The sequence below is a fragment of the Mustela lutreola genome, chromosome 17 (genome assembly GCF_030435805.1).
Source record: "Mustela lutreola isolate mMusLut2 chromosome 17, mMusLut2.pri, whole genome shotgun sequence".
In the NCBI taxonomy this organism is placed as follows: Eukaryota; Metazoa; Chordata; class Mammalia; order Carnivora; family Mustelidae; genus Mustela; species Mustela lutreola.
In genome coordinates this window covers 14,365,807-14,392,880 of record NC_081306.1, presented here as the reverse complement: position 1 = coordinate 14,392,880, position 27,074 = coordinate 14,365,807, and the positions used below count along the sequence as shown (strand labels likewise).

General features: G+C 53.5%; 2 protein-coding genes across 6 annotated transcripts in view; one reads left to right on the top strand and one right to left on the bottom strand.

Moving 5' to 3' along the window:
- Positions 1-1,908: 1,908 nt before the first annotated feature.
- SNN (stannin) lies at positions 1,909-11,948 on the top strand. Of its 3 annotated transcripts, none has more exons than XM_059155483.1 (2): positions 1,909-2,041; positions 8,906-11,948. In XM_059155483.1, the coding sequence occupies exon 2, from the start codon at positions 8,993-8,995 to the stop codon at positions 9,254-9,256; it is 264 nt and encodes an 87-aa protein (XP_059011466.1). In that variant the 5' UTR covers positions 1,909-2,041; positions 8,906-8,992; the 3' UTR covers positions 9,257-11,948. The 3 variants fall into 3 exon arrangements, with proteins under 3 accessions (XP_059011466.1, XP_059011467.1, XP_059011468.1); XM_059155484.1 differs by lacking the exon at positions 1,909-2,041 and adding an exon at positions 2,298-2,552; XM_059155485.1 differs by lacking the exon at positions 1,909-2,041 and adding an exon at positions 6,455-6,478.
- The window catches only part of TXNDC11 (thioredoxin domain containing 11), a 60,838-nt gene continuing 45,639 nt past the window's right edge, over positions 11,876-27,074 (bottom strand). For 2 of the 3 annotated variants that reach the window (XM_059155480.1, XM_059155481.1), the window contains 5 exons: positions 23,577-24,369; positions 20,646-20,788; positions 20,208-20,317; positions 16,749-16,829; positions 11,876-12,632 (listed from right to left, as the gene is read on the bottom strand). In XM_059155480.1, the coding sequence (XP_059011463.1) occupies positions 11,990-12,632; positions 16,749-16,829; positions 20,208-20,317; positions 20,646-20,788; positions 23,577-24,369 (1,770 nt within the window). In that variant the 3' untranslated portion in view covers positions 11,876-11,989. Of the gene's footprint in view, positions 12,633-16,748; positions 16,830-20,207; positions 20,318-20,645; positions 20,789-23,576; positions 24,370-24,664; positions 26,331-27,074 lie in introns of those variants that run through there. The other variant, XM_059155482.1, reaches the window with a different exon arrangement.

Sequence of the window (27,074 nt, the reverse complement as noted above, 5' to 3'; positions counted from 1 at the left end):
GAATGTAGAACCTCAGGCCCAGACCTACCGAGACAGAACCTGCATTTCAACAAGACCTCCAGGGGGCTTCTGTGCCTCAGTTTCCCCATCTATAAAATAGGATTAAAATGTGTTTGTGCCTATGTGGTGCTTGCTGTCTGCTATTATCATCACTTAGCATTCTTGTTGTTATTGAAACAACTCACCCTGGGCAAGATGGAGGCTGGTCGCAGGTTGCCTACTCCCAGCCCCCCACACCTCAGCATCCCACAGGTGGGTTTCATGGGACAAGAAGCCTGGGGCTCAGAAAGGTGCAGTGACTTGCCCAAATTCTACATGGAGAAGCCCAAGTTCACTCCACACCTGTCTGACCCTGTTACTAATGTTAACAGTGAATAGGGAGGATTGGGTCCTCTACACCAGGCACTTGATGGGACTCCCAACCACCCCCTGATGGTGACCTTACTCCCGCCCCCAACTTCAGATGATAATGAAGGACAGAAAGGGCTGGCTGCTTTTTCAAAGCTACCAGGCAGGAGAGGCTAGATCTGAGCCCCCTCTATGTCAGCTCTGGGGTTCTGAGCCTGGCCCTCCCACGTCCTCACCACTAATGAGGTCTTTGCCAACCTAACGCTGGGAACGCAGAGAGCTCTGGAACTGGCTCCGTGGGAAGAACCTGCTTCCCCCTGCTCTGGGCTCCCAGGTGCGGCTGACGGGAGGGGAGCCTTTGAAGGCAGGGCTGGGCAGAGCCAGGAGCAGGCACTGTACTGAGATGCTTGATCTGGCCTCAAGGATAGCCAGCCTGGAGCTGGGCTTAGGGGAAGGGAGCAACTTGGTGCAAGCGAGAAAGGAAAGAGGCCAGCCATGCTGGAGAGGGGAGAATAAGCAGGACCCGGCAACCAGGCCAAGGTCTGGGCCCTCCAACTCCTAGAGGTTTTGCTTGAGGCTGGGAAAGACACTGACGGCAGATGAACACTCAGCTCCCAGGATCATGGCTCTACCTGTATTCCTCCTACCTTCCTAGCTGTGGAGGACCTGGGCACAGAGGCCTTCAAAGGACCCCCTCTCACCCCTCCTGAAGGCCCCAGCTGGCCACAAAGGGGCTATCATCTCTCTGGACTGCCTTCCTGGGAGGACAGGTGGGGACTGGTGCACTAACAGGCACCTTGATGTGTCCAGGCTACAAGGCCTGGCCTGGAATTCTGCCTCCATTACGAGGAGGCTGTGTACTTCAGCATTCTGGAGCCTCGGTTTTCTCATCTGTAAAATGGGTCGAGTGGATAAAAATGTGTTGAGCCACAGTACAGCGCGTGGCAGTGCGGGGGCCTAATCACGGACTTACTAGGTTAAAGAGCCATGATTATAAGCGGCCAAGGGGCTGCAAATTGCCCGCAGCCCCAGCCAGCACCTGAAGGAGTGCCGGGAGGGTCCTTGTTGGTCCTGCTCATAGCTGTTCCGGCACCTGGTGGGTGTTCCGCAGAGTGGAGTGAACAGACGCACGAGTGTGGAACGAATGCATGAACGAACGAATCAATGACCTGCTCCGTTCCCAAACTAGGACATTCAACTCCAAGGTCCCGTCTCTCCCTGCCCCCGCCCAGGGTTCCGCAGCTCCCCGTTTGCAGACAACACTCCTACCTGCGGCGCGCCTCAGTTTCCCTCTCTGTGAGTGAGCGGGAATCACGGCAACCTCCGGGAGGGGGAGGGCGGGCTGCCGCCCGCGCCCCGCACCCACCGGCGCCCAATCCGCGCGCGCCCAGGCCGCGTCCGCCCCCCGCCCCCAAGGCCGCCAGCTGCACGCAGCTCCCGCCCCGCCGGGGCCGCCCCGGCCCCGCGCGCACGTGACCCCGCCCCGCCCCGCCGCCCCAGCGCGGGCCTCCATTGGCCGCTCCGAGCGGGCCACGCCTCCGGCCGGGGCGGAACCGGAGATGCCCCGCCCGCCGCAGAGCGGGGCTCCTGCGTCCCGACGGTGCACGGCGGCCGGACCGGGCTGGCTGGCGGGCGGAGCCGGGTCCGCGGGGCTGCTGCGGGGCGATCGGGCCGGGCTGCGGGCGGCGCAATGGTGAGCAGAGCCCGGCGGGCTGGGTGGTCGGGCCGGGCGGGGGCTCGGGGGAGGGGAAAGAGCGGCCCCCGGTGGGCTGGGGGCGCGGGCGGGGAGGCTCGCCCGTGGGCCGTGGTAGGGGGTGGGGGGGTGTCTCTGCGGCGGGGGAGGGGCAGCCCGGGCGGGGGCGCGGCTTCGGGAGGAGGGTCTGTTCCGGGGGGCCGCGCCCGCGGGCGGGGGTTCTTTGTCCGCTGCGCTGCGGCGAGATCGGGACAAAGGAGGCGACGGGGGGCGGTGGCCGCTTTGCTGGGAGCGGGTGTCTCCCGCACCCCCTCCCCCGGACCAGCCCGCCACCGCGGCCCGCAGTTCCGCTGCCCAGGCCGGCCGCTGGAACGGGTCCTCGGGACGCCTCGGGGTATTTAAAATTAGCGGAGGAGGCGGGCGTCTTAGCATCCCCCAGGGTGGTCCGGCGGACTCCGGGGGTCAGGGGTAGGAGCGCGGGTCCTGGCGACGTTTGGAGCCCATTTCGCAGGTGGGGAACTGAGGACGGGCCGCTGCGTTTGGTGCCGAGTTTCGTCGGCGGTGACTGCGCGGCGTGGGCATGATTGGGTATTGTGGTCTCCCGTCCTCCCGCCCCCCCTCCCCGCCCCGGTCGGGCCGGCCGGAGTTGCTTCTCCAGCTGTCGCTCCCCCTCCAGCCGTCGCCCAGGGGGCTGAGCCCCTTCCTCTCTCTAGCCTCGCTCAGCTCCTTGGTAGAGTGGGGGAGAGGGCGTCGCCTGGCAGGGTTAAATGAGAGGGTGCGTGGAGCTCGCCTGGCACCGCGCCTGCACGTCGCCCGCGCTCAGCACGCGGTAGCTGCCGGGGCGCCTGTCATCCCTGTGTCCCCAGCATCGAACCCTTGTCACTCAGCCTGCCCCGGCGGGGGATGCACCGGGGTTTACCAGGCTCCTGGGCCTGAAGCAGGGGAGTAGGGAGGTGGGGATCAAAAATATGACATTTTTATGTCAGGGTTGAAATCTGGCATTTGGAATCCAGGCTGCCGGGGTTTGACTCCCTGGGCGGCTACTTTTGAGCTGTGTGACCTTGGGCAATTTGACTTAACTTCTCTGAGCCACAGATTCTTTATCTGCAAAGTGGACTTAATGATACCCCTACAGTTGTTTGAGGGTGGAAGGAGAAAGGATCCGTGTGACGTGCTCAGCTTCTATGTGTTTGGCACATAGACTGTCACTGGCAACTTTCGTTGGGCATCTTCTGTTATTACCAAAGTTGTTTGGCCAAGTGGGATGACCCTGTGAGAATGGCCAGTGGCTGATTCACAGGTTGGGGGCATGAGCCGCAGGCCTGGGCCCCAGGAGACCCAGACTGACCTTGGGGCAGTCCCTGGGCTCAGTCTGCACCAGCTTCCTCTTCTGCCCTCAGGGACCCTCCGGGGTTTCTGGTGCGAGCTTCCTCTTCTGGAGGATGGGGTGTGATTGGGTGGGTGATGGGAGTCCCAGAGGACCCTGGTTATATATACATGGCTGTCCACAGCCTCAGCCCCGTGATGCTTTTTCCCATCTGTATCCGTGCTGTTCTCGGTCCTGGTTTTTGGAGGGCAGGATCCTTTTTGCCATGCGTCCTTGGGTCCCAGCGCCTGCTTGGACCTGGCACAGAGAAGACGTCCCATCTGCATCCTGACTGTGCTCCGCAGTAGCCTGTCCACCCTCTGCCATACTGTGTTCCTAATCAGAAACCAGGCAGGAGATGTTTCTGGTGTGTGAACTGGGGTCCCCTGAAGGGGCAGAGCCTGGCTTGTTGGCACACCTGGCAAATGTCTTTGTTGCCCAAGGGCATGGCTTAACCCCTGGGGGCACTGCTGCAAACTCTGCTCCTCTGATCCCCGGGGAGGGGTTGGCTACCCTGTAAATAGGGTAGTTCCAGGTGGAGGGTGGGAGTGGTGAGCTGGTGTCTTGCTGGGCACAGTGACACTAGTGATATGCCCAATTAAGCGAGAAGGTGGCAAGGCAGGTGGCCTGGAGGAAGAGGTTGTTTGTGGTGATGGGCCTGGACTGTGCTCTCTACCCTCCTGGGAGGCAGATCCTTGGTGGTGGGAGGCAGAGGTGATGCTAAGGGCTCACTGTCCTCCCTGTGGCACCAGGAAGGTGTGGCACCTGATGACATGCAAACCCAGTGCCTCCCCCCCCCACCCATTCCATTTCCACATTTCTTCTCACTGCTTATCCTCCCTGTAGCCTGGCTGGAGAGGTGAGGGACTGAGCACATATTTTGCACACCAAGACACCAAGGCCATGAGGAGCAGTTTGCTGGGACAGCCCAGAACAACTCACTGTTCACTGTAGGGGCGGGAGGTGGGCTGGGGAAGTGGGGGGTGGTTGAATCTGCTCTCCTGCTAGCTGCGGCCCCACGGGCCCTGAGTGGGTAATGTCACCTGTGGACTGGGGTTAAGGCTCAGTTTTGGGGTCTCATAAAGAGGAGGTAACTGGAACCCAGTGTTACACCAGGGAAGACCTAAGCTGGGAACTCTGAGGGTCGGCAGGCCAGTGGAAGGCATCTGTCTACCCTCAGCTGGCTGGTGGCTGAGGTGGGGACTGTCCTTTTGAACCCACTGGTGGGCAGAGGGGGTGGGGAGTGAGGAGCCCGGTGGGGGCCTCAGCAGACTGGCAGGGCTGGGCTATAGAACTTGCTTCTCCAGGACCTGCGGGTAAGATCCGAGGTCAGGCCACCCTTGGCCCAGGAATGCAGGACTGAGAGTCCACAGAGTGGGAGGGTGGAGAATTGGTCCTGTATGTTTTAGGGATCCAGATGGCCTCGGGCCTCCAGTGCTAGCCCTCACCCTAACTGAGGGGCCAGCCAGGAGCTTCTGCAGAGTTTGGGGGTGGAGGCATATGTTCTGTTGTCCACCCCAGAGCGCCCAGAGCTGCAGGCCCCTTCCTTTGCTCTCCTGGGCTTGCACTTCTGGGGTCACAAGCTGCATTCTGGTTTTTCACTCTCGGGCAATGCATGCAAACTCTCTGTGCCTCAGTTTGCTTATCTGTAAAGTGGGACCGATACCAATGAGCATTGTTCGCCACAGGGTTCTTGGGAGGATGAAGCGAGTGTATGGAATGAGTGTTAAGCGACTTAGATGATTGTTCTCAACGGGTGCCGGTTTCTTGCAAGCCATCCTGGGCGTCGACCCAGCCCGGAGCTGTGGCCATGCCTGTCCCACCCTGGGTGCTTGCCTGGATCAGGGTGAGGGGGTCAGCTGACTTACAGACAGGAGAAACATGGCTCAGAAGGGCCTGAGGGACATCAGGAGAGGCAAACCAAGTGGGTAGTAGGTTCCAGCCCAGGCCACAGGGGGTCAGGGGGAACCAGCCGGCCACCCTCATGCTTCAGACATTCCCTGGGGTCAGGTTCCCAGAGGCGCCCTCCTCTCCCTGCCTCCTAGCACGTGGAGACAGCTGCCCCTTCATAGGCTCGGGCCTGTTGGGAATCCACCTGCCCTCACACTCAGGCTGCCAGCTTTCTGGAGTCTCTTGGGACAGCATGGGTCTTGGGACCCATGCAGAGGGGTCCCGGGACTGGCTTTGGGTTCAAGAGCGGGCTCAGGGGTGGGAGCTGCCAGCCACGATCCCCATGAGGGCTGGGGCTCCTCTAACTCATCCCTAGGTCTCTGGGCTTGAAACACTCAGCTGTCATTCATCGAGCATGATCACAGGGTTGGGGTCACTGTGGCCACAGTGGTGTACTGCAAGGCGACGGCAGGTGTGGGGTGGTGGGGCGTCTGGAGCCAGGGTGGTCTGGGAAGGAACCCCACTGCCACCCCCCAGAGGCATCCACGGAGAAAGTCCCGAATGATAGGAAGGAGCCAGTCATGGGACAGTCAGGGAATGACATTCCAGGCAGAAGGAACAGAAAATTCAGAGGGTTTGAGGTGGGAGGGCAGGAAGGGCGTGAAGAAGCCGGGGGAGGCAGGGAGTTCTGCTCCTCTGCTGAGGCCAGGGCGGGTTCTGAGCAGTGGATGATGTGAGCTGATTTTTTTAAACCATCATCTTGGGAAATACTTGCTGAGCACATTCGGGGACAAACAGCGCACTTGGGGGCGGGGGCGGGTGGCGCCAACGAGCACAGGCCAGGCGTGCCCATGGCTCTGTGCACTTGGGGATGAGTGTCCTTCTGACCTAGGGGGAGGGCAGCAAACAGGGTTTTGAGGTCATCAGTCCCCTCAAAATGTCCCTTTGAGCTGGGGCAGCCTCTGCCTCAGTTTCCCCGTCAGTCCTAGGACCATATGGCTTCCCCCTGGACTGGTAGGTGCCTCCTAGGTTCTGTGGCAGGTTTGGCCCCTAGGGTTCCCCCCCACCTCAGGTCTTGCCGCTGTTGTTTGATTTCCTACTTCCTGCCCCCAAACACACACATACTTCCCCCTTCTGAATTGATACTGCGTTGCCTTCCTGTCCGGGGGCCTGGTAGACGGGTAAGCACCCTAGCAGGCACTGGACACAAGAGGGCCAGGGGGAGGGACAAGGCAGGTGTTGTCCGTAGCAGGAAGAGAGGTTCACTGGGCACAACTGGCAGGTTTTCGGGGGTGTGGGGGAGTACCTGTCCTTTCCGGAGGCCTGAGGGGACAGGCAGAGGGGGTGGTGGGACGGAAGAGGCCAGGATAGCCTGTGCACTTGGCAGCCTAGCAGAGTGCAGGGCCCCTCCAGGAGTGCACAGCCCGATGGGGGAGGCCGGGCCAGCCAGATGGCTGCCAGGGAAGCCAGGGTTATACACTGAAGCAAGTTTCTTGGTTGGTGGTGGGGAGCAGGTGTGGGCACAGGACAAGGACGCCCTCCTGGGCCCAGGTTTGTCACCCTCTGCACTGTTGATATTTGGGGCTGGATCCCTGTTAGTGGGGGCTGTCCCCTGCACCATAGGATGCGTAGTACATCCTTGGTCTCTGTCCGCTCCATACCACTAGAACCCCCCTCCCCCAACTGCCAGCTGTGACAAGAAAAATAATGTTTCCAGACATTGCCAGATGTCCCCTGGGAGGAGGGCATAGTGGCCCCAGCCGAACAAGGGTTGGGGGAGCAGAGCATTGGGGCAGAGAGACCTGTCCAGCTAAAGGCCTGGAGGTCATTGTGGCCGGGGAGAAGCAGGGGATGGGGATGCGGCCTCTCGGGCCCTGTAGGACTGGAGGCTTTTCCTCTGGGTGACAGGGGCCCTGGCTCCAGTGGACCCACAGGGGTGGGCCAGGGAGCCCCTGGAGAAGGACAACAGCAGCCTGACCCTGCAGGTGGTAAGAAGGGGGCAGACTTTAGGGATATCCCGCCCCCTCCTGCCCAGGACGTCTCTGCAGATGTGGGCACAGGTGGCAGGGCTGTACTCAGGGCTGGGGTGGGGAGGTTGGCTGGTCCCTGGACAGAGTCCAGGGATGTCGACTTAGCTGTCTTTTGACCTTCAGTCAAGCCTGGCCTTGGGTGGGCAGGGAGTCTCCTTGGTTTGGGTTAAGAATCACTTCTAATTAAGGTTGTTATTGCTCAAAGATGCCAGCTTCCATCCTGTATGGGCGGAAAGCCTTCCCTTCCACCGCTCTCTCCCTGGGTTGATGTCCGTCTTCCCAGAGAAGTGAATTCAACAGCCAGCTCTTACGGAGTGCTGAGGGCGGCACCGGGTTTACCCCACCCTCAAACACTTGGATGCTTGTTACTGTTATTTGTTTCCTGGGTGGTGAGGAGGACAAGTTAGAAAGCGCAGGGTCTTGGGACCCAGGGGAGCCTGGTTGCCTCAGTCACCTAGAGTCTGGGTTTTTTCAGTCTGCCGAGCTGCCCACTGCCGGCTCTCCGTGGCCACTCACCAGCCGCATCCACAGAGGAGGAATCTGAGACCCAGTGAGGTGCAGAGGCTTGTCTAAGATGGGCGGTCGTGAAGTGGTGGTGGTCTAGCGCACGCTTCTGGTGCTCCAGCTCCTGCATTGGCCAGCAGGCCCTTTCCTGCCTCTGAGCCTTCGCAGATGCCATTCCCCTGCCAGGAATGCACCTCCCAGGGGCCGGCTCTTCCTGCTGGCTCAGCCTCGGCCTCACCTCCCCAGGTATCGCCTGCCCCGCCCAACATAGCGTCCTGGCGCCCAGTCCCCTGTGTTCCTGACACGGCACCAATGCGTTTGTAGTGACAGGTGTTGATGTATCTATCTGTTTGCAGTCTGGGTCCTGCCCCTGACGCTGAGCTCGGTGCGGGAAGGGGTCGGTCTGCCCCACTCTCGCCTGCCCTCCCCCACGCTGCCCCGAGTGCATCTGTGTTCCAGGACTGGGCTGCTGAGGGCTCTTCCCTGGCTGGTCACAGTTCCCTTGTGGACAGAGGCTGTCATCGGCTGCACCCTCTCCCAGGTGTTCCAGAAGACTTGGCTGAGTTACCTATGTCGCCTGTCGGAGCGAGAGGCTGAGGTCACGTCCCTGCTTTCGAGTCTCGCGTGTCTGGCCATCACAGAGCACTGGCTCCTCTTGGTCCCTGGGTAGTTTCTGAACACCTCGGCAGGCTGGGCTTTCAGGACAATCCCCTCGAACAGACCCTCTTCCAGCTTCCAGCGGGGCTGCAGTGGGCCTGGGGGTCATGGGCCCCCTTTCCTGCATCTCTGGCTCCCTGGCTGGGCGAGGGTGACTTCCTCTTTGGTGGCAGGTGCACCGACGTTGTCAGGGGTAGAGGTGGAAGTGGGCTGTTGGGAGCCAAGAGAACGCGCATGGCGTCCTGAGCTAGGAACGGTGAAAGCCGACCGGCGTGTTTTTCGCTAGGACAAGGGCAGGATGGTCAGACTTAATTAAGACCTGATTAACAAGGTCCCCCAGTCCCGGACCCCCAAGCTTGGGAGCTGTCAGGGCCCCGTGGATCCCCCCGTGGAACCTCACCCTGCTTTGTTTTTCAGGGCTCTCGTGTCCAGCCTGGGTTCCAGCCTCGCTGAGCAGACAGCCGCACGCGCTTCCTCCCGTGGAAGCCTCCCCAGGCGCTGACCATGTCTATTATGGACCACAGCCCCAGCACGGGCGTGGTCACGGTCATCGTCATCCTCATTGCCATCGCTGCCCTGGGGGCCTTGATCCTGGGCTGCTGGTGCTACCTGCGGCTGCAGCGCATCAGCCAGTCGGAGGACGAGGAGAGCATCGTGGGCGATGGCGAGACCAAGGAGCCCTTCCTGCTGGTGCAGTACTCCGCCAAGGGACCGTGCGTGGAGAGAAAGGCCAAGCTGACCCCGAGCGGCCCAGAAGTCCACGGCTGAGCTGGGATGCGGAGGCCCTGAGGCCTGTCTGCCTCCAGCGGAGAGGCGTGGGAGGGGCGACACCACAGATGAGCTGCTGCGGACGGCGTGACGCCTGCTGGCATGGCCTCGCTGGGCTTCATCACCGCATGCACTGACTCCCGAGGTCTTGGCTGTCCTCAGTAGCCAGGAGGCGGCGGCCCTGGGTGCCCCCTGGCCTCCCGGTGGGACTGCCCATTGCAGGCAGTGGGCAGGCCTGACCTTGCCGGGGCTCATGACCCCGTAGCGCTTTTGTTACTTGAATGTTTAGCTGAGCCTGTTTTTGATGGAGCTACTACTGTACCGCCGAACTCCCAAACAGAGCTGTAAATAGGCCCTGGAAGCATGTGCTTAAGCCTTTTTTGCTGATTTTTTAAAAAAAGACTGTGTAGAGCACATGGGACTGACTGTAGTCATGATAAGCTGACTCAAGGCTGTGGGGTCGGGGGTGGGGGGCTTAGACATGGAAGGCCCACACTGCACTTGGCAGGGGCCTCTAATATATACGTGGGGGGGCGGGGGTGGGGGGGCAGAGGACGTGACATGTCCGTGTTAAGTCTCGTGGCCGACCAGCTGGGGTGCTTGGAAGATTTCTGCTTGGTTAGCAATGGATGCAAGAACCACGCCCCCCTCTCTTTTGGTCCTAAATAACCAGTTCCTGTTAAGAGTGAGTTATTGCAAGGAAGCCACCGCCACTGCTTGAAAGCCGGTGAAGGACGGGCCAGGGCCCGCGTCCCGAGGGCTGCCAGGTGGCCTGGTAGCAGAGCAGTTTCTAGAGCACGCAGAGCACTCCCCCCTACTGCTGTCTGCTCTCCGCCCCCAGCCAGCATCACTTGGCATAGGCTTTGCTAGAAACACCAGTGCCTGTGGCTGCTACCTTTATCAGAAACCCAGCTGGCCCAGGAAAGAGGAAATCATGTTTTTCGTTTGTTGTTGTATTTAATACTTTCTGCACTGGAGGGGCGGGGGAGGGGGCTTGGAGGGTCCCCCCTCCTCCTTTTCACACATTCCTTTTTCTCTGAGCAGCACCCACCTGCTGGGCATTAGACTTCACTTTTCCCAGCGGGTCTACCTAGGACAGTCTCCTTCCTGACCCTGCTCGAAGAGCTCCGAGGGAACGAGCACCCAGGAGAGGCACCCGGACGGCGTCCCGACAGCCCACCCTTAGCGGATCCCTGGGGAGGGCGCATGGCAGGGGCAGGGAGTTTCAGGTTAAGGACAGGGTCTTCATGGTGGCTCTCAGCCAGGCCAGCACCGCACCCCTGCATCTTGTGTACGTGTCAGTGAACTCGCAGAGTTCCTTAGTCCCACCACCAGAAGCACACTCTCCACTACTGTGATGAAAGCGCGGCCTGTGTCGGCACCCTGGGTCATAAACCAGAGGCCAGCGTGGGGTTATCACGGAGCACCGGTCAGACCGACCGTGGCTCCTCTGGGTTCCCCCAAGTCTCTAACAAGCATGTTGAACTAATCATCTTTCTGGAACCCCAAGGAGGGAGCTGAGGGAACACTTCATCTTAGCAGCATACCCTTAAATTGGGGGTCAAACATGAAGAATTAGCTTGGGAGTTGGGAGAAGGGTAGCTGGTAGCAGTCTGAGCTGCCCCAGGGGACTACTGAGGAGCCCCAGTAAGGCAGCTGGGCTTTGGCACAGGAGAGATGTCCCTGGCCCCTAAAACGGGGGTGGCTGAACCTAAGAATCTAGCCAGAGACCCTCAGAGGGCCCGTGGGCCAGAGGGGGCCAGCACTTTCAAAGGTGCCCCAGGGACGATCAGGGAGAAGGCTGGTTTTCTGATAAAGGACCCTTGAGACCCAACATGGAAGGTGCAGGGATGTCTGATCCATTCCACTCGCATCTCAGAACTTCCAGGCTTTCTACCTCGACTTTCTGCAGCCAGCAGCATGCACCCAGGCTGCCTTCACCTGGGGAACCCAGGACCGCCCCCCGCAGCCCCTGCCCCAGGCTGACCCTGAACGTGATCTCTTAACTGTCAAACTTGCCCTGAGGTTTTAACCGGCGCCAGTGAAGTTCTGTTTTTGACAAGACGAACCTTCACTTGCTCCCAGGTCTTGCTCCTGGAGGTTCCCTCATCCCGCCTACACCCTGGTTGCCAGGGGCAACGTCTTTGCCGGGTCAGGGTCCCAGCGCACAGCGCCTGTGGGGGGAGCACCCACTGGTGGGGGTCTCTGCGAGGCAAGTGGGAGTGCCTGGAGAGGCAGTGAACAGCCACACAAGAGCGCTCACTGTTCCTGTTGATCGATGGCTGCTTTTTTTTAGCGCTGACGCCAGAGCCACACGCTCACATGGCTTAGTGAAGTTATGACCTCTCTGAATTCTTTCTGAATGGCCCAGCTGTTGTGTTCTGGTCTTCTGATGGGTCAGTCAGGAAATCAGCCCTTCATCCCGCATGTCATCACAGAAGCAACAGTCGGGGAATGGGGAGGGAACTCTTTGACACTGAGCCACGAAAATCCAGACTAACCTTTCAGACAGATGTTCAAATGGGCTGTGCTACTGTTTCGGTCTTAAAGCTACCAAGTTTGTGCAATAAGTGGAAGGGATGTCATCCCTGTTCAATAAACGCTGAATGACATTCAAGCTGATTTTCTAGACCACTGAGAAAATCTTTATTTACAATAAATTTCAATAAAATTTGCATAAATATATTCCCAATGTACAGTTTTCACCTCTGATTTCTTCATGTATTTTAAAAGTTAGTCTGTCCTGTTCTCATTGCTCCTTTCGGACGCCAGCGTGGAGCTGCTGTTGGAAGGCGGGAGGCTGCTGCCTGGTAGCCGGGGGGGCCCCGGAGGCTCAGGGTGGTCAGAGGTGGCCTCTCGGGGGGCCGAGAGGGCTGTGGCTCCGTCCTTGCCCTCCAGCTTCCGCTCCATGGTTGCCACCAGGATCTTGAGCCACGTGTTCTCAGTGAGGAGGTTCTCCGAGGCGTCGGCCAGCTCCTGGAGCTTCCGGGCCACCTCCTGGAGCTCCAGGGTTTTCTGCTCGTACAGGGCCTGCAGCTGCTCGCTGTGCCGCTGGAGTAGGCTGTGCTGCTTCTCCAGGGTCTGCTTCTGCCGAAGCAGCCGGTGCTCGTCCCTGCGCGCGCTGGACAGCTGGGCCTCCACCTGCACCTGCGCCCGCTGGAGGGTGCTGATTTCTGCCCTCAGCTTCCGGATCTCTCTCTCCAAGTGGGAGATGTGCCCCTGCTGGAAGACTGCCTCGCTCTGAAGACACTCTTTGGTAGGAGGGTTAGCTAAGTTCTGGGGGGCGGAAGCGGGGTCTGAGTGATGCAGAATGAACCTCAGCAGATTAGGAAGGGTGATGGGAAGGTCTTCGGGGTATTTCACACTGCGGTCCTTTCTGGAGACAAAGGGAAAGGGGTCAAAGGTGAGAGTCCCGCCAACATTCTGAGTCCAAAGCACACTGCTACCGAAGGCCGGGCTTCCCACCAAGAGATATGCCAAGGATTTTACTTAATGAAAGTCATCAAGGAAAATGTTTTCTGGGCAAAAACTTCTCTACAAAGTTGAGGATGTCACATATGCTCGTTCTGTAATTAAGGTGGCTTATCTCAAGTATGTGTCTTCCTAAGGACAAAGAGCCCAGTTTCTGATAACCACCTTGGGAGAAAGACTAGAAGCTCCCATGCCCAAGCCTTGAGCCAGGGACGGAAGGCACTGGCAGCACGTGCTCTGAGAGGCCCAATGTCGTGTAAGGAAGGATGTCCTGGGGTGGGACATCACCTGCGTCACTCTGTGGCTGTCAACAGCGCGTGATGCAATCAGAAAAACTGCACACTCAGCCAGATTTCTTCAGCCAACATTTATCACACATTATCGAAGGCAGGAGTTCTTAACTGGCGTAACGATAAGCCCCTAGGGGCATCTGGCAACATCTGGAGTCATTTTTATTACCACAGTGGAGGAGGTATCACTAAAGCCTGACCCCTGACAAAAAGACCAACCAAGGGACTCCGAGAAATTAAGGCTGCCCCACCCTGAGAACACAGAATAAGGAAGGAAAGCGACGTATGAACGGGGCTCCCCCAAAGCTCTGTCACAAGTCCTGATATAGGAAATTCCTCTCTAGAAGTTGTCATTTACCTGTCTGATGACCAACATTTCTACCACATACGGGCCCCAGAGCCACCCGTTGGGCAGACTCCCGAGGCTGCTACTCACGGTCCTGAGCATCCACACAGGTGGCCCCTCTGTGCCCTCGCACTGCCTCGCCTGTAGAAGGGGTGGTGAGAGCAGTGTCGCTCCCACGGGACGGCTGTATGGGTGATGCCGATTAATCTGAACGGGGAGTGGTAGCCGAGAAACAATCACCTGATGCCTTAAAAAACCAACCCAGAGGGGCGCCTGGGTGGCTCGGTTGTTAAGCATCTAACTTCAGCTCAGGTCATGATCCCTGGGTCCTGGGATCGAGCCCCACATCAGGCTCCCTGCTCAGCAGGAAGCCTGCTTCTCCCTCTGCCACTCTCCCTGCTTGTGTTCCCTCTCTCACTGTGTCTCTCTCTAGCAAATAAATAAAATCTTAGAAAAAAAAAAAAACCCAACCAAGAAACCACTCATTAAAAGCTTACACACCGTCTCCACACACAAAGCCAGTGGTCAAATATCTAAGAAAAGACAAAAGGTGTTCTATTGATGGGCATCTCTTTCTCAAGGAAATAAAAATCACAGGGAAATTAAAATCACACATGCACCATTTTATACACTTATGGAGACTTTCGGATACGTGGAACGGCCAAACATCTGGAGTAAGTATATAGCCACGCCCTCCTTTAAAACCGGTTTTTTCATCTGGAGAAGCTTGCTTCGGGTTGGGGCCTCCCAGCCTTTCAACAGACAACTGAAAACCTGGCCCATATGAGGCGCGGGCAGGGAAGGACGAGCGGAGGCCGGCTCTGCCGCTGAGCCGTGCAGCGCAAACCTGGTCTCATAGGAGGGAGGAACTTAATTCCCCGGAAGAGAGCTGCTCAGGTGCCTTGGAATGTGTGCAGACGTTTCCAGGGCCGAGAACCCCTGTCAGCATGCTACTCTGGAGTCCTGTCCCAGAGCCATCTCCGTGAAGCTACCTACAGGGTGTGCTGACCAGCTTTCCGACTTTCTAGAAGTAGCGAGAACACGAGGTGTGAACAAGCTTTCCAGAAAGGAATCATGTTGGAAGTGGAGCTGTAAAAGGCCCTGCGGTGTGAGTCCTCTCTAAATTCACGGACTGCGTTCCCGCCTCTAGCACCTAAACCGCTACATATGAACATGAAGAACAGGGTGTAAGGCCTCTACTCTAAAGAAGGGGGTAGGAGAGTGGGGCGGGTGGGCTGCTCCCCTCCCAGGCCCACACAACAGGAAGCCACCGCACCCTCGGGATGTCCTCAGCCAGGCCTGGCCAGAGCACCCAACTTCCACAACGTGATGTCGAGCGCAGCGAGAAGACCGGCTCTGAGATGCTCCTGCACAGGAGAGCCGGGCCTGCCAGGGGCACACCACGGGGAGGACAAGCCTTTGCATGTGGTTTCTCTTGTTCACGACTATAAAATACCTGCTCACCAGAGACCAGCTGCGAAGCAAACCAGCAGCATCCCTCCCATCACCGGTAACTCTCCTCCTAAGTAACTGGCAGCATCTTGACACGTCCCCTACTTACTGCACACATTCTAACCTAGCGGCATGAGCAAACTTCTATTTCATCGGAACCCATATAGTCTCTTCGCTAAAAATAACCTAAGCACACACATCGTGAAAAAGGCCTTTTCCATTTCTTCTCTTGCGAGCGGTCAAAGCCTGCCCTTGGCCCATTTACGCCCTCTGAGCATGCCAACACTCAACTTGGACCAGCTGACAAGGAGCTTACTTCATTTCTGACTACTCTTTATTTTTAGGAATTAAGAAAAATTCCATTCCTGAGCAGGAAGGCTTTCGTTTCCCAAGCTCTGCATGTTCACAAAGAGCGGGACACTCTCTTCACATCCGTTATGTACCTTCTAGACTTTTCAGGGGTGCAGAGCTGCAGGGAGCACCCACGCTCATCCCACAGTGACCGCCTCCGCCGGCTTTCCGACAAAAGCTTCGTCCCCCACACAGCCCAACTCAGTCTCCCAAACGCACGATTCTCTGTGTCTCTTTCAATGTGCACTCCAGAGTTCTAGCTGCTGAGAATGTCTCCATGCAAAGGCTCATGCTGGGTGTTATGACTTTACCACCTTCCCAAACTATGTCTGAAATTCCAAAACCATGCTTCACTGAACTTCGTGCCTGACCTCCACCCCGCACAGATGAAACTGTTAGGATTACCGCCCGGGATCCCTTGAACGGGTGGCACTTTAAACGCTTCTTAGAAGGAAAGAGGTTCATCACAACAGTTAACAGAACAGGATGAGTCACACTCCGTTTTTAGTGTGTGATGTGACAGGACCCTACCACCCCAGGAAGTATTCCAGCAAAAATTCCTTGACATTAAGAGGAAAAAACAAGGAAATGATTCAATCTCTAGGAAGGAAGCACTCGCCTGGAGACACAGAAAGCATGGCAGTGGCTACAATGAACGGAAGAAGCGAGCGCAGGAGATGAGAACAGGAGACATCACATGCGGGACTCAGGAACCTCACTGAAATAATCCTGCAAATGCTTCCCCCTGGAAAGATACCGTCAAAGCCGTGTGACTGGTCCCCGAAGACCCATTCTTTTATCAACAAAAGGGAATCTTTTTAAACAGGGAAAGTACCTCTGGTTTATCAGGCTTTCAAAGGCCAAGAGTTAATTTCCCCGTTAGCGAAATACCCCATCCAACATTTACTAATCGCCAAGCCAAGCCGTCCCCTTTGCTTATGTCCCATCCCTGTCTGCTGGGCTTTCAAGGTAGCTGCTGTCATCAGCGCAAGTTGGAGTCTGCTTAGACAAATGTGAAGACATCAAAGTGACAGCTCCAGGGCAGATATTCACGGAAGTCTGCACACTTGGGGAGAAGTCTCCTTGAATCCCGGGAATGGGGTACGGTGGGGAGGAGAGTCTCCATTTCCAACCTGCACGACGGACAAGGTCCGTCGGCATCAGCAGGACCCAGCGGAAAATGACACATATGAAAGCCTGGGGCAGGCAGGGCCTGACATCCGGGGGCTCAACAATGAGCGCGTGTCCTGCCCCCCACTGTGAATGTGGGCCTTTGCTTTGCACCCACTGTGGGTTCTTACGGTCAAGAAGGCAAACAAGTTCTGACGGCCACATTCATATGCGCGAGAACACACACACTCCTCCAGGGGCAAAGTTCTTACCAAAACCGCATCTGAGCTTGTGACGCCAAAGCCCTTTTATTCTTGGTCCCCAAGGGCACATTTTTTGAACAATATTTTTTATTCAAAACAGTTTAGTAATAGGTAATGATTTGCATTTCACTTCTGTGAAGTACCTTAAACACATTTCATTTTCAGCAAAAGAATCCCATCTGCCCAAATATAGAAAAAATCAGCTTTACCTGTTGCAGGGGAAAAATAAGACAGTGGGAAGACGGTCAACCATAAATTCCCAAGGAAGGTCGTTCTGAGACACATCAATCCTGGCAAAGGGAAAGATGAAAACAAGTAAAGGATCAGCCCAAGACACTCCAACCTGAAAAAACCTTCCCCAATAATAGAAGAGCCTGGAACACTTTCTGTGGCCACACTGACCAGCTCCTCGTAGTGGTGCACGACCAACACAAGCTGGTTGCAACTCAGGCAAGAAGAACCAATGCTTCCAGAACATGCCACTTTCCACTGTACTTGTGGAGTGGAAGTGACATGTCCTGATAGTAAAAATGAGCTTCCCCAAAAAACAGTACAAAACAAAACGCCTCACTGGCACCTCAGGAGCAGTCCACCCACCTGACAGGGCCTGGTCAAGTACTTTAATCCCTGAATCAGCTCTGGAAAAAGGAAATCACTGCGCAAAATACAGCCTCTGAAGACATAAGAAAGCTGGAAAATAAAGACTACACACTATTTTATATTTTGTAAGTCTGGATGGGGCCACAAAACCTTTATTTTTTTTAGAAGATTTTAGATTAATTTTCTAACACAGAAAATGATACCTTTGCTCAATTACCCACCCTGTGCTTTATTAATATTGAAGGAGGCAGCGGTCCCTCCTGTAGCCCACACTTGGCTAAGAGCAGCAGCCCCCACCCCAGCCCACAGGGACAGCTCAGGCGGTGCAGAAACAAACAAACAAACAAACAAAACAAGAAAACACCCTAGAAGGAGGGAGCAGACCGTGGAGGGCCACTTGGCCAGGTGGCTCCGATGTCCATCATCACAAACAATGCATAAAAAAGATGGCAAATTTTTGAATCATTAACTTGACAGAAGTTTCCAGAAAGTATAATGGGGGAGTGGGAATGAATCAGTGCCACACATCTGTCCAGAAGGATGGCCAAATTATAATGGTTTTAAACAACTGAACAAAACAGCACTCCTGCCTCTGCCTGGGACAGCCCACGTAAAATGTCAGAGTTCTATTTTTTAAACAAGTGACACTGAATGCTTTCGTTATCATCAAATACTTTTCTTCTCCTGAGTGTTACTTCAAAAAAGCAAGTAAGATTGAAAGAGAAACATTATCATTAACATCCACTCAGAATTCCACTGGGCTAGTCAGGACCTTCTTTCTGGGATTCGCATTTGGGCTTGGTGTGCAAAACTCCACGACTGTGAAGAGCAGGGCTCAGACGTTTCATATGCGACTCCTTTCAATTAATGATGTGAAAAGCATTGTTCTAATAAATGGGTCAACATTCCATCACACTCGAAGCCCCAATGTACTTAACTGTTGCTCTCCTGCTACAATGACTGGCTCAGCTCCTCTCCAAGTCCTAGTTTCTTAATTCCCCAAAGTGAAATTAACTGGGGCAAAACTGTGTAACCATTTCTGTACTTTCCTACAAATGTTGCTAACATGCTTTCCAAAAAGGTTACGCCCAATTCAAGACCTAGGTCTGACATTGCCGACCTCACTTTATCAACACAAGATGCTGTCACTTAAAAGCAACTGTTAGTAAGTGTAAATGATACTTTGTTATTGTTCTAATTTACATTTATTAGACTGTCATCTCCACACTTAAGTTTATTTATACTCTCCTCCTCCAGGAGAAACCTACCCAAGTCTTTTCTTCCCCCAGGAGTCCCTCCCAGCTGTGACTCCCCCTGCCCCCCAGATGGTTTTTCACTGTGGTAAAATACACACAAAATGTCCCAGCCTGACCACTTCTGAGCCCAGAGCTGAGCAGTGGGAAGTGCACTCATAATGGGGCGCAGCCATCCCCATCACCCAGCTCTGCAACCATTTCTTCATCCTGCAAAGCAGAGACTCTCCATCCATTCAACAGCCCCCCACTCGCCACCACACCGACCATCTACTTTCTCTCTCTGTGACTCTGACTCCTCTGGGGGCCCCACAATCTGGCAATCACACAGCAGGTGTCTTTCTTTTTCTTTCTTTCTTTCTTCTTCTTTTTTTTTTTTTTTGGAAGATTTTATTTTTTGAAGATTTTATTTGAGAGAGAGAAATTGTGTGAACACAAGCAGGGCAGGCAGGGGCAGGGGCAAAGCAGACTCCCCACTGAGCAGGGAGCACTGAACCTTGCTTGATTCCAGGACCCTGAGATCATGACCTGAGCTAGAGGCAGATGCTGAACCGACTAAGCCCCCCAACCCATCCCAGCGCCCATGCCCTTTTGTATCTCTGAACTTCATTTAGGACCGAGTCCTCAAGGTTCATCCACACTATAGCAGGTGTCAGAATGTTCCTCTTTTCAAGGCTAAAGAACATTCCCCTGTGCATTCTCCTCTTGGCACTTCCTTAAACCTTTGTTCCTTCTCAGGGTCTGGAGTATGAGCACCTGATTCTGAGTCCTGTTCCCTCACTTACAGGCTGTGTGACTCTGGGCAAATTACCTACCCTCTCTGTGACTCAGTTGCCTCCTCAGTAAAAAGAGATCCTAAGACCTGCTTCACTGAGTGCTCCAGCAAGCAGGTCAGGTTAACATGTATACAGAGAAATCTCACGGCACACAGTAGCTCCTCAAATCTGGCTCTAACCACCAGTTACAGCAGATCCAGTGGGTGAAACACAGATGCTGTAAAATATAGCTACTGTTCTTTTTTCAAGCCTACTTTCTTCATTTCGCTCATTGAGCCCTTTCCTAATGGAATCTGTTCGTCTTTAATTATTTTTTGTAACTGCTTCACATTGCAAAGTTTCCATCTCTCAAAGCAACGAGCAAACCCAGTACTCTTTGTTCTGATATTCTGTCCTATGATTTAATCTTTTATGTTTAATTCTGTCTGGAAGGCTGAAGTCTAATCAAGCCCCACCCCAAACAGTTTAGTACCTTTTCCAAAAATTCTTCCTTTGACGCTTGTTTTTTACAAAACAAGGATTTAAAAATTGTTTTGCTTAGTACAGAGGCCACATCCAGTTACCCCCCAAATAAAAAAATCAACCAATCCTTCCTCCTAATTTCAAGAGTGAGGAGGGAAACCAGACCTGGTGGAGATATTTGCTCCGGGTCCCAGGGCCGGTTGGCAGCACATCGGGCACTGGTCCCCCTTCCCCTGTGCCAAGGCCGCAGGAAGTCGGGGGGCACCCTTCCCATGCTGTTCTGGAGAGTCGACCAATGCGGGGGTTGTCCTAGCAACCAGGTCAGCGCTGCTCCCACACTCAGCCTCCCTGAATTCAATCAGGGCTAAACACACTCGACACCACGGAAAGAACACTCAGAACGCATCAGGAAAGCTTCGGTCTTAGTGAGGTTTTGCTCACGGCTTCAAACTGACAATTCAATCGCAGCAAGTCTTACCCAAGGTTAGCGAACAGTGGGCAGACCCTTGCAAACCATATGGCTAGGCTGCAAGGAGGGAAGACGGGCACAGGCCTGAAGCGCCGCAGGCTCCCTTACCTCGCCACAGTGAATGTATCCGTCGGCAGGAGGCGAGCGAGCTGGATAAAGACATGATTGAGGGATGGACAGAAGCCGCACCACGGAGCGTAATAAAGCAGCAAAACGTCCTGGGGGAGGGAAAGATGGCTGTTACTTGCCCTAGGAAATGGGCTCACATCCTCACTGTGCTCAGTACCCAGCAGGCATTCAAGAAATGCTGCTTATGCACCAATTATGAAAAATTTCATTTTTAGATCTTTCCAATTATGTGCTTTCTTTAAGGACTTTTTGCAGTTAGAAAACCAGCATGTAACTCATGCGTGTTGTGCGAGAAGACTGCCATGTGATTAACCTGCATATCAAACCTGAAGGCTCGCCCCACAACCCCGGGCGGCTCTGGGGATTATTTCAATAGGGAGCCATGGTGTGCTTTCTGCCTCTCCCCTGATTCCATACCTGTTTTTGAAGGACCACTTCCCAAAAGGTATCAGTTGTCACTTCAGTGATTAGATGCTGAGAAGGGAACTGGGCAGAGTCACTTCCAATGAGATGCCTTTTCAAGGGACTGTAGAGAACGCTGAAGTTTTGAATAAAAGACTCTAAAAATAAAGAGAAAATGAGATCAGCTCTTCGCCAAGTATGGGGAGAGTAGCTGGCCTACTTTAAAGGCTACATTTAAAAAACCGGGCTGGCTTCGCAGGCTTACATTTTTAACACTTCATCTGCAGGTAAAACCCTGATCACAGCTGCCCGACGTGGCACAGGGTGTAGCTCTGAGAGGACTCCCCAGACAGTGATTACTTAGGTAACAAAACGCTATGCAGTGTCAGATGCTCTGGTATTTACAGACTAGGAATTCTCTTTTTTTTTTTTTGCTCATGGGATCAGTCCACAGATAAGACACCCGAGACTGCAAAGATCATCATGCTACAATCTTTAAGAGATTTCAACCTACAATCCCAAGACCTCTGAACATCACTACAAAGACAGCTGCTACGCAAGCTGCCGCTAGTGGACAGGTGTCTCTCATGCTCATTAATTCAAGGACAGGGAGTTATGGAGCTGTGGTCTTTGTTTATTCGAGTTCTTCAGGCTTCCTTCTTGAACGTTTAGGGAAAATAACTCAATTCTATTTAGTGGGAAAACCTACAAATAAAACCCACACACAATCCAAACACCTAACTTGACCTGACAGCTTTCCCCTCCCCATAAACTCCACTGTCCTCAGAATGCTTGGTTGTCTGTCTGAAGCAGGACTGATCAGCTGCATTCTCCCTTCTTTCTCCTTTTTCTAACTCTCTCCATCTTGAGGTCCTGATCAACACTGATGTGTTCCACACAGGGAGGAGGAAGTGAAGGGTGGCACACACATACTAAAGACAGGTCACCGTCGGCATTGGAGTTACTTACTTGGCTAAGTTTCTGAAACTTAAAACCGAAAATTCTCTCCTCATGTGAACAAACCCTAAATCCCTAAACTGGCCCAGAGAAGCTGACTGAAGAGTCAACTCTGCAAACCAACGACACACAGGCATGTTTTAACGAGGACCCTTCAAATGTCACCAACTATAGGACAAAAAAAAAAACAAAACTGCACTAGATGTATATTGCAGAGTAGATACAGAAGATCACAAGAAATCTGAAGAAGCCTTCTTTCAGAAGACCCCACATTCAAATTGAACATCATTATGAGCTCACTGAATGCTAAGTGTATTACTGAATGGAATTATGAAGTCCAATGAAAAACCCTCTAAAAATGGGCTTGTTTCACATTAACAAAACTCAGGGAGGAGTGGTGCCTGGGTGGCTCAGTAGGTTAAGCATCTGCCTTCCGCCCAGGTCATGATCTCAGGGTCCTGATCTCAGGGTCCTGGGATGGAGCCCAGCATCGGGATCCCTGCTCAGTGGGGAGCCTGCTCTCCCTCTCCTCACCCCCACCCCCCAGCTTGTGCTCTCTCTTGCTATCTCTAATAAGCAAATAAAAAAACCTTTAAAAAAAAAAAAAAAAGGAACGGAAAGAAAACTTGGTCTACCAAAATGTAACTTTAGAAAACACAAATCAAGGGGCGCCTGGGTGGCTCAGTGGGTTAAAGTATCTGCCTTCGGCTCAGGTCATGATCCCAGAGTCCTGGGATCGAGCCCCAAATCGGGCTGTCTGCTTAGCTGGAAGCCTGCTTTCTCCTCTCTTTACCTGCCTCTCTGCCTACTTGTGATCTCTGTCAAATAAATAAATAAAATCTTTAAAAAAAAAAGAGAGAGAGAGAAAACACAAATCAGGAGCAATTTGTAGTATCGATACAGAATGCAGTTCAGAGAGGGACTGGTCACAGGGTTCCTCTGAACACTTAAGAGCATCACGTTTATAATATATAATTTGACATTATGTAAATCAACATTTACATAAGCCTCTCCAAAAGTGTCAAATATCAGAAACAAGCTTCACCTGGGCTTAAAAGAAGACAGCTAAAAGGACTATTATTTAGAGGTCTTTGAGTTTACTCTTGCTTTCATACCTTCTAAAACTTGGAAATAAAAGGTTTCCCTCCCTACGGAATTCCTCCTGTCTCCATTTGGCAAACACTGACTTTCCCTGTGTTTCCACTGAGGCTGAACTAACACGGCTTTTGAATTCTCACTTCCTTGTGTGGACATCAAGGATGTCAGCTAAGCCCTGGGAACAGGACAGTGTGGGTTAGTTTACTGATGCTGCCAAGCGCCAAGGGCAAGTTCACGATGCTTTCCCAGAATGGGCCCCCCACCCCCAGTGGTTTCTGCTGGTTTGCAACAGACACTTGTTTATTGCACTTGACACTTGTCTGTTAAAATCTAGGAACCCAAGGTCAGAGCAGCATTTCTCAAGGAGGTAAAAACAGCAACTGAGCAAACTGGGTCTAACGGCCTTGATACTTATACATCCAGACCTGAGACCAAAGGGAGGGCAGGTGGTTCTACGTTTCACCACTTCCTGTTTAAGCTCTTTTAGAATGGCGCTGCCCTGGGGGTCCCGTTCATCAGCTCCCCAGGACGCTCCCAGCACAACAGCTCTCCACCCCACTGCCCTTCCTGCAGCCAGGGGCCCACCCCACGCAGCTCACTCCAACTCAGAAACGGGACAGGCACTGCTCATCTGGAACGTTGGGCTCCTATCCCCCCCAGGGGTTACATGACAAACTTATCCCAAATGGGGAGTTCGGAAGTTTCTGTTCCCTTTAATAGACAAAATTAGCTTCTTTTAAAATGGTCACCAAATACAGTCTAAAGATTTCAAGTGAGCTACAGAACTGACATCCCCCCAAGACTAAAGGTACTGAGATCCCTCGATAAAAGTTACTGGTATTAAGTTAAGCAATACTCGTTATGTTTGGGGAAGGAAACTGCCCACAGTACCTAGGGTGAGCTTCCTAAGGGCTTGTTTTGGATCCAAGATATAGTGAGACTCTTCTTTCACATCAACAATTGCGGCAAACTCCTTCACCCGAGTGGCGCTCGGAGCCCCCAGCCTCTCTGCATATAACCAAAATAAATTTGAATCCAAAAGGTAGATGTTCAGGGTCTTGTTCGTTCTGCAGCTCAGGCCTGTGAAGTCTGTGCTACTCACGTCCACTTCAGGAAAGAGATACCTGTTCTCCTCAATGTGAGGAACGGAGCCTGGGGGGTCAGCCTCACATTTCTTCTCGAGGGAAGAAAGCGCGATGGTCGGGGTTTCAAAGACACTGTGTCCAGCATCAATGAAGCCCGTCATGGCCCTGTTTATAGTCCTGCAACATGCAGTGTAGTAGCTGAAGGGGCTGTAGGAACTCAGAAAATTGCTGCACTCGATGCTGCCCGACGCCACATGATAAAAGGTCTGCTCCTTGAGGTAGAAAGAATCCAGAGCTGCCGCCATCTCGAAAAAGCTGCACTGCGGCATGCCCACCGAGCTGGGCCGGACGCCCCCCGTGGTCTGATTGACACACAGCTCACAGACGTTGTGGGTCCTGGAGACGGAGTGCCAGTGGGGCAGCACCACGGTGTTACAGCAGGGGGACGCCGTGATCAGCGGTGGCTCCGGCAGCTGCGCGGGGGGCTCAGGCGCCAGAGGCCTGAACACCGGGCCGTCCACTCGCCGCAGGTGCTGAAGGAGCCGCTCCACCACCTGGTCCCCATGACAGTTGTTATACTCCAAGGCCACTTCGGTGATCTGAAACACAGGGCAGAGCCATGAGATGCGCAGCCATGGCGGAAGGAGAGACCCGCGGCCGATGGGTCCGGAGAGCCCCCTGGTCTGATTCACAAGAAGCTCCGGCCGGCTCTTCCTCTCCATGCATCCAAGAGGAAACCAGTACACCAAGAGCTATTCAGGAAGAGGCTTGGATTATCTTTCAGAACATGTCACTCTCTTAACAGTGGGCCAACTGTGTAGAGCAGGAGGGGGCCTCAGAGGCAGACGTCTCCGTCCACCACGAGACAAGAGCCAAGCTCCCCCTGTGACGTACCTCGAGGCTGAGGAGCCAGGGACACATTTTAAATCTCAGCTCCCAGGTGAGTGCATTTGCCTTCAGAGCTTTGTAACTCTCCCACAGGGATGATGTCTTCTTTCTTCACCTTCACTAACAGTCTGAACACGTCCCAAACACCTAATGAGTAGGTCACAGTATTTCAAGCAATCCTGTTTCCAAATAAACACCCACCTCACAGGAGGCTTCAAATTCAACTTGCTCCAAACCACACTCATCCATCCTGCCTTTCCCCATCATGGTCACCAAATACAGTCTAAAGATTTCAAGTGAGCTACAGAACTGACATCCCCCCAAGACTAAAGGTACTGAGATCCCTCGATAAAAGTTACTGGTATTAAGTTAAGCAATACTCGTTATGTTTGGGGAAGGAAACTGCCCACAGTACCTAGGGTGAGCTTCCTAAGGGCTTGTTTTGGATCCAAGATATAGTGAGACTCTTCTTTCACATCAACAATTGCGGCAAACTCCTTCACCCGAGTGAAGATGCTGTAGAAATCAGCATCACAGAGTGGGAACGGCTAACCCTCAAGCCCACCACCTTGGACTTCAGCAACAAAGCCCGCCCCTTCCTTCGAGTCCCCACGGCCTCAGTTCAGGCCTTCAGTTGTCACAGAATACCACAGCATGCTCTCCCCTGCTTGCTTGGCCTCCACACTGTCACTACTGATTTTAAAATTACCACCCTAGGGGCACCTGGGTGGCTTAGTGGGTTGAGCCTCTGCCTTCGGCTCAGGTCATGATCCCAGCGACCTCAGATAGAGCCCCGCATCGGGCAGCAGGGAGCCTGCTTCCCCCACCCTTTGCCTGCCTCTCTGCCTACTTGTGATCTCCGCCTGTCAAATAAATAAATAAAACCTTTAAAAAATAAAATAAAATTACCACCCTAAGCACAGCACTCTTCTGCCGAATGACATTCGATGGCTCCCTACTACCCGGATGATACAACTTGACACAGTCTGGCCTGCATCTGCCTTTCCGGTGTCGTCCCACCCTCTTTAGAGCAGGCCTGGCCAGGACCTCCTCCATCGGACACACCTCAGTACTACCCCCAGGCCGAGCAGCAGGGTGGCTGCTTCAGGAGAGCTAATGCCTCTGCACCCTACCTCACCTGGGAGCTCTACTCTGTATCTTCAAGGCCCCAAAGCCCTTCCTTCCCACAGTCTCACAAGTGTCTGCTGAGACGGCCCTCCCCCCAACAAGCTTAGAGACCTTCATGGGTTGGGACCCTGCTGGATTTCTCCTGTTCTCCCCAGAGCCAGGGACAGAACAAATGCCCAAGATCTGGGGAATGAATGGCATCTCGGGGTAACATACACATCCCCACGTCCTGGGGAGAGTAACAGCTTTCCCCTCAGGTCAGTATCAGCCTGATGAGATTCACATTTCATTCTGTTTCCAAACTGAACACCTTTTACTACCCTCCCCAGGTTCATAAGAAAAACAAGCAAGTCATTATAATCCAAAGGCATTTACTCCATCTACTCTCTCAAACAGAATCACGTGCTAACTTGGATCAAATCTTGCCACTTATTTAAAAGGTGTTAAGTCACTCGGGATTTTGTTTCATGAAAGTGTGTGTGTGTGTGTATACGCGTGCATGCGCGCAAAGCCATTTAATGAGTACTTTTCCAATTTAAAAAAAATCCCAATTCTATATATGGTATTCATAGAAATTGTTAATTCAAAACATATGCCTTTGTACAGAAAAATGAACAGAATAGTTCTCAGACATAAAAAAAGACCACTTAAGAAGATAAACCAGTGTTTCATCTTCTTTCCTCTCCCCCACCCCCCGCCACAAAAACATCTCAGGCCTTTGTGGCTAAGGCTCTGACAGCACACCACACTCACAAGGTCAAGCCCGTATGATTCACAGGAGCCCAGCGGCCCTCTGGCCCCATCTGGGCACTGCCTGACACCCGAAGACACCATGGATTACCATGCCCCCTGCCCCCCACCAAAAACCCAAAAAATTAAAGTATTTATGCAATTTTTTTTTTACAAAAAGTCCAAGTAGGAGTATATTTACAGCAGCAGGAGTCCTTAAAAGGTCTTCTCAGCTCTTGTCACAACATTGCTCATAAGCAAAGAAGCCATATAAAGGATATTTTTAATTGAAGAAACTATTTTGTATAGAGTAATGCTCTTAAAATGTAAGGAATTCTTATTTTTCTCCTATAAACTGAACTGGTTTTTACTTTTATGCCTCTTTCACACACTGGGCAGTTGTGGAAAGGGGAGTCCAGTTTCATCTTCACATGTGAATCGCCTGAGGTCATATTTCATCTCCCATGAACTAATAAGGAAAATCTGGCACATAATTTTAAATGTGCTGTAAATGCTTTCTTCCATCTTCTTTCATCAGACAAATTTATAAGTCAGAACA

Bases quoted from the DNA above. Each gene is read 5' to 3' on its own strand.
- SNN (XM_059155483.1), top strand. From the start codon at position 8,993: ATGTCTATTATGGACCACAGCCCCAGCACGGGCGTGGTCACGGTCATC.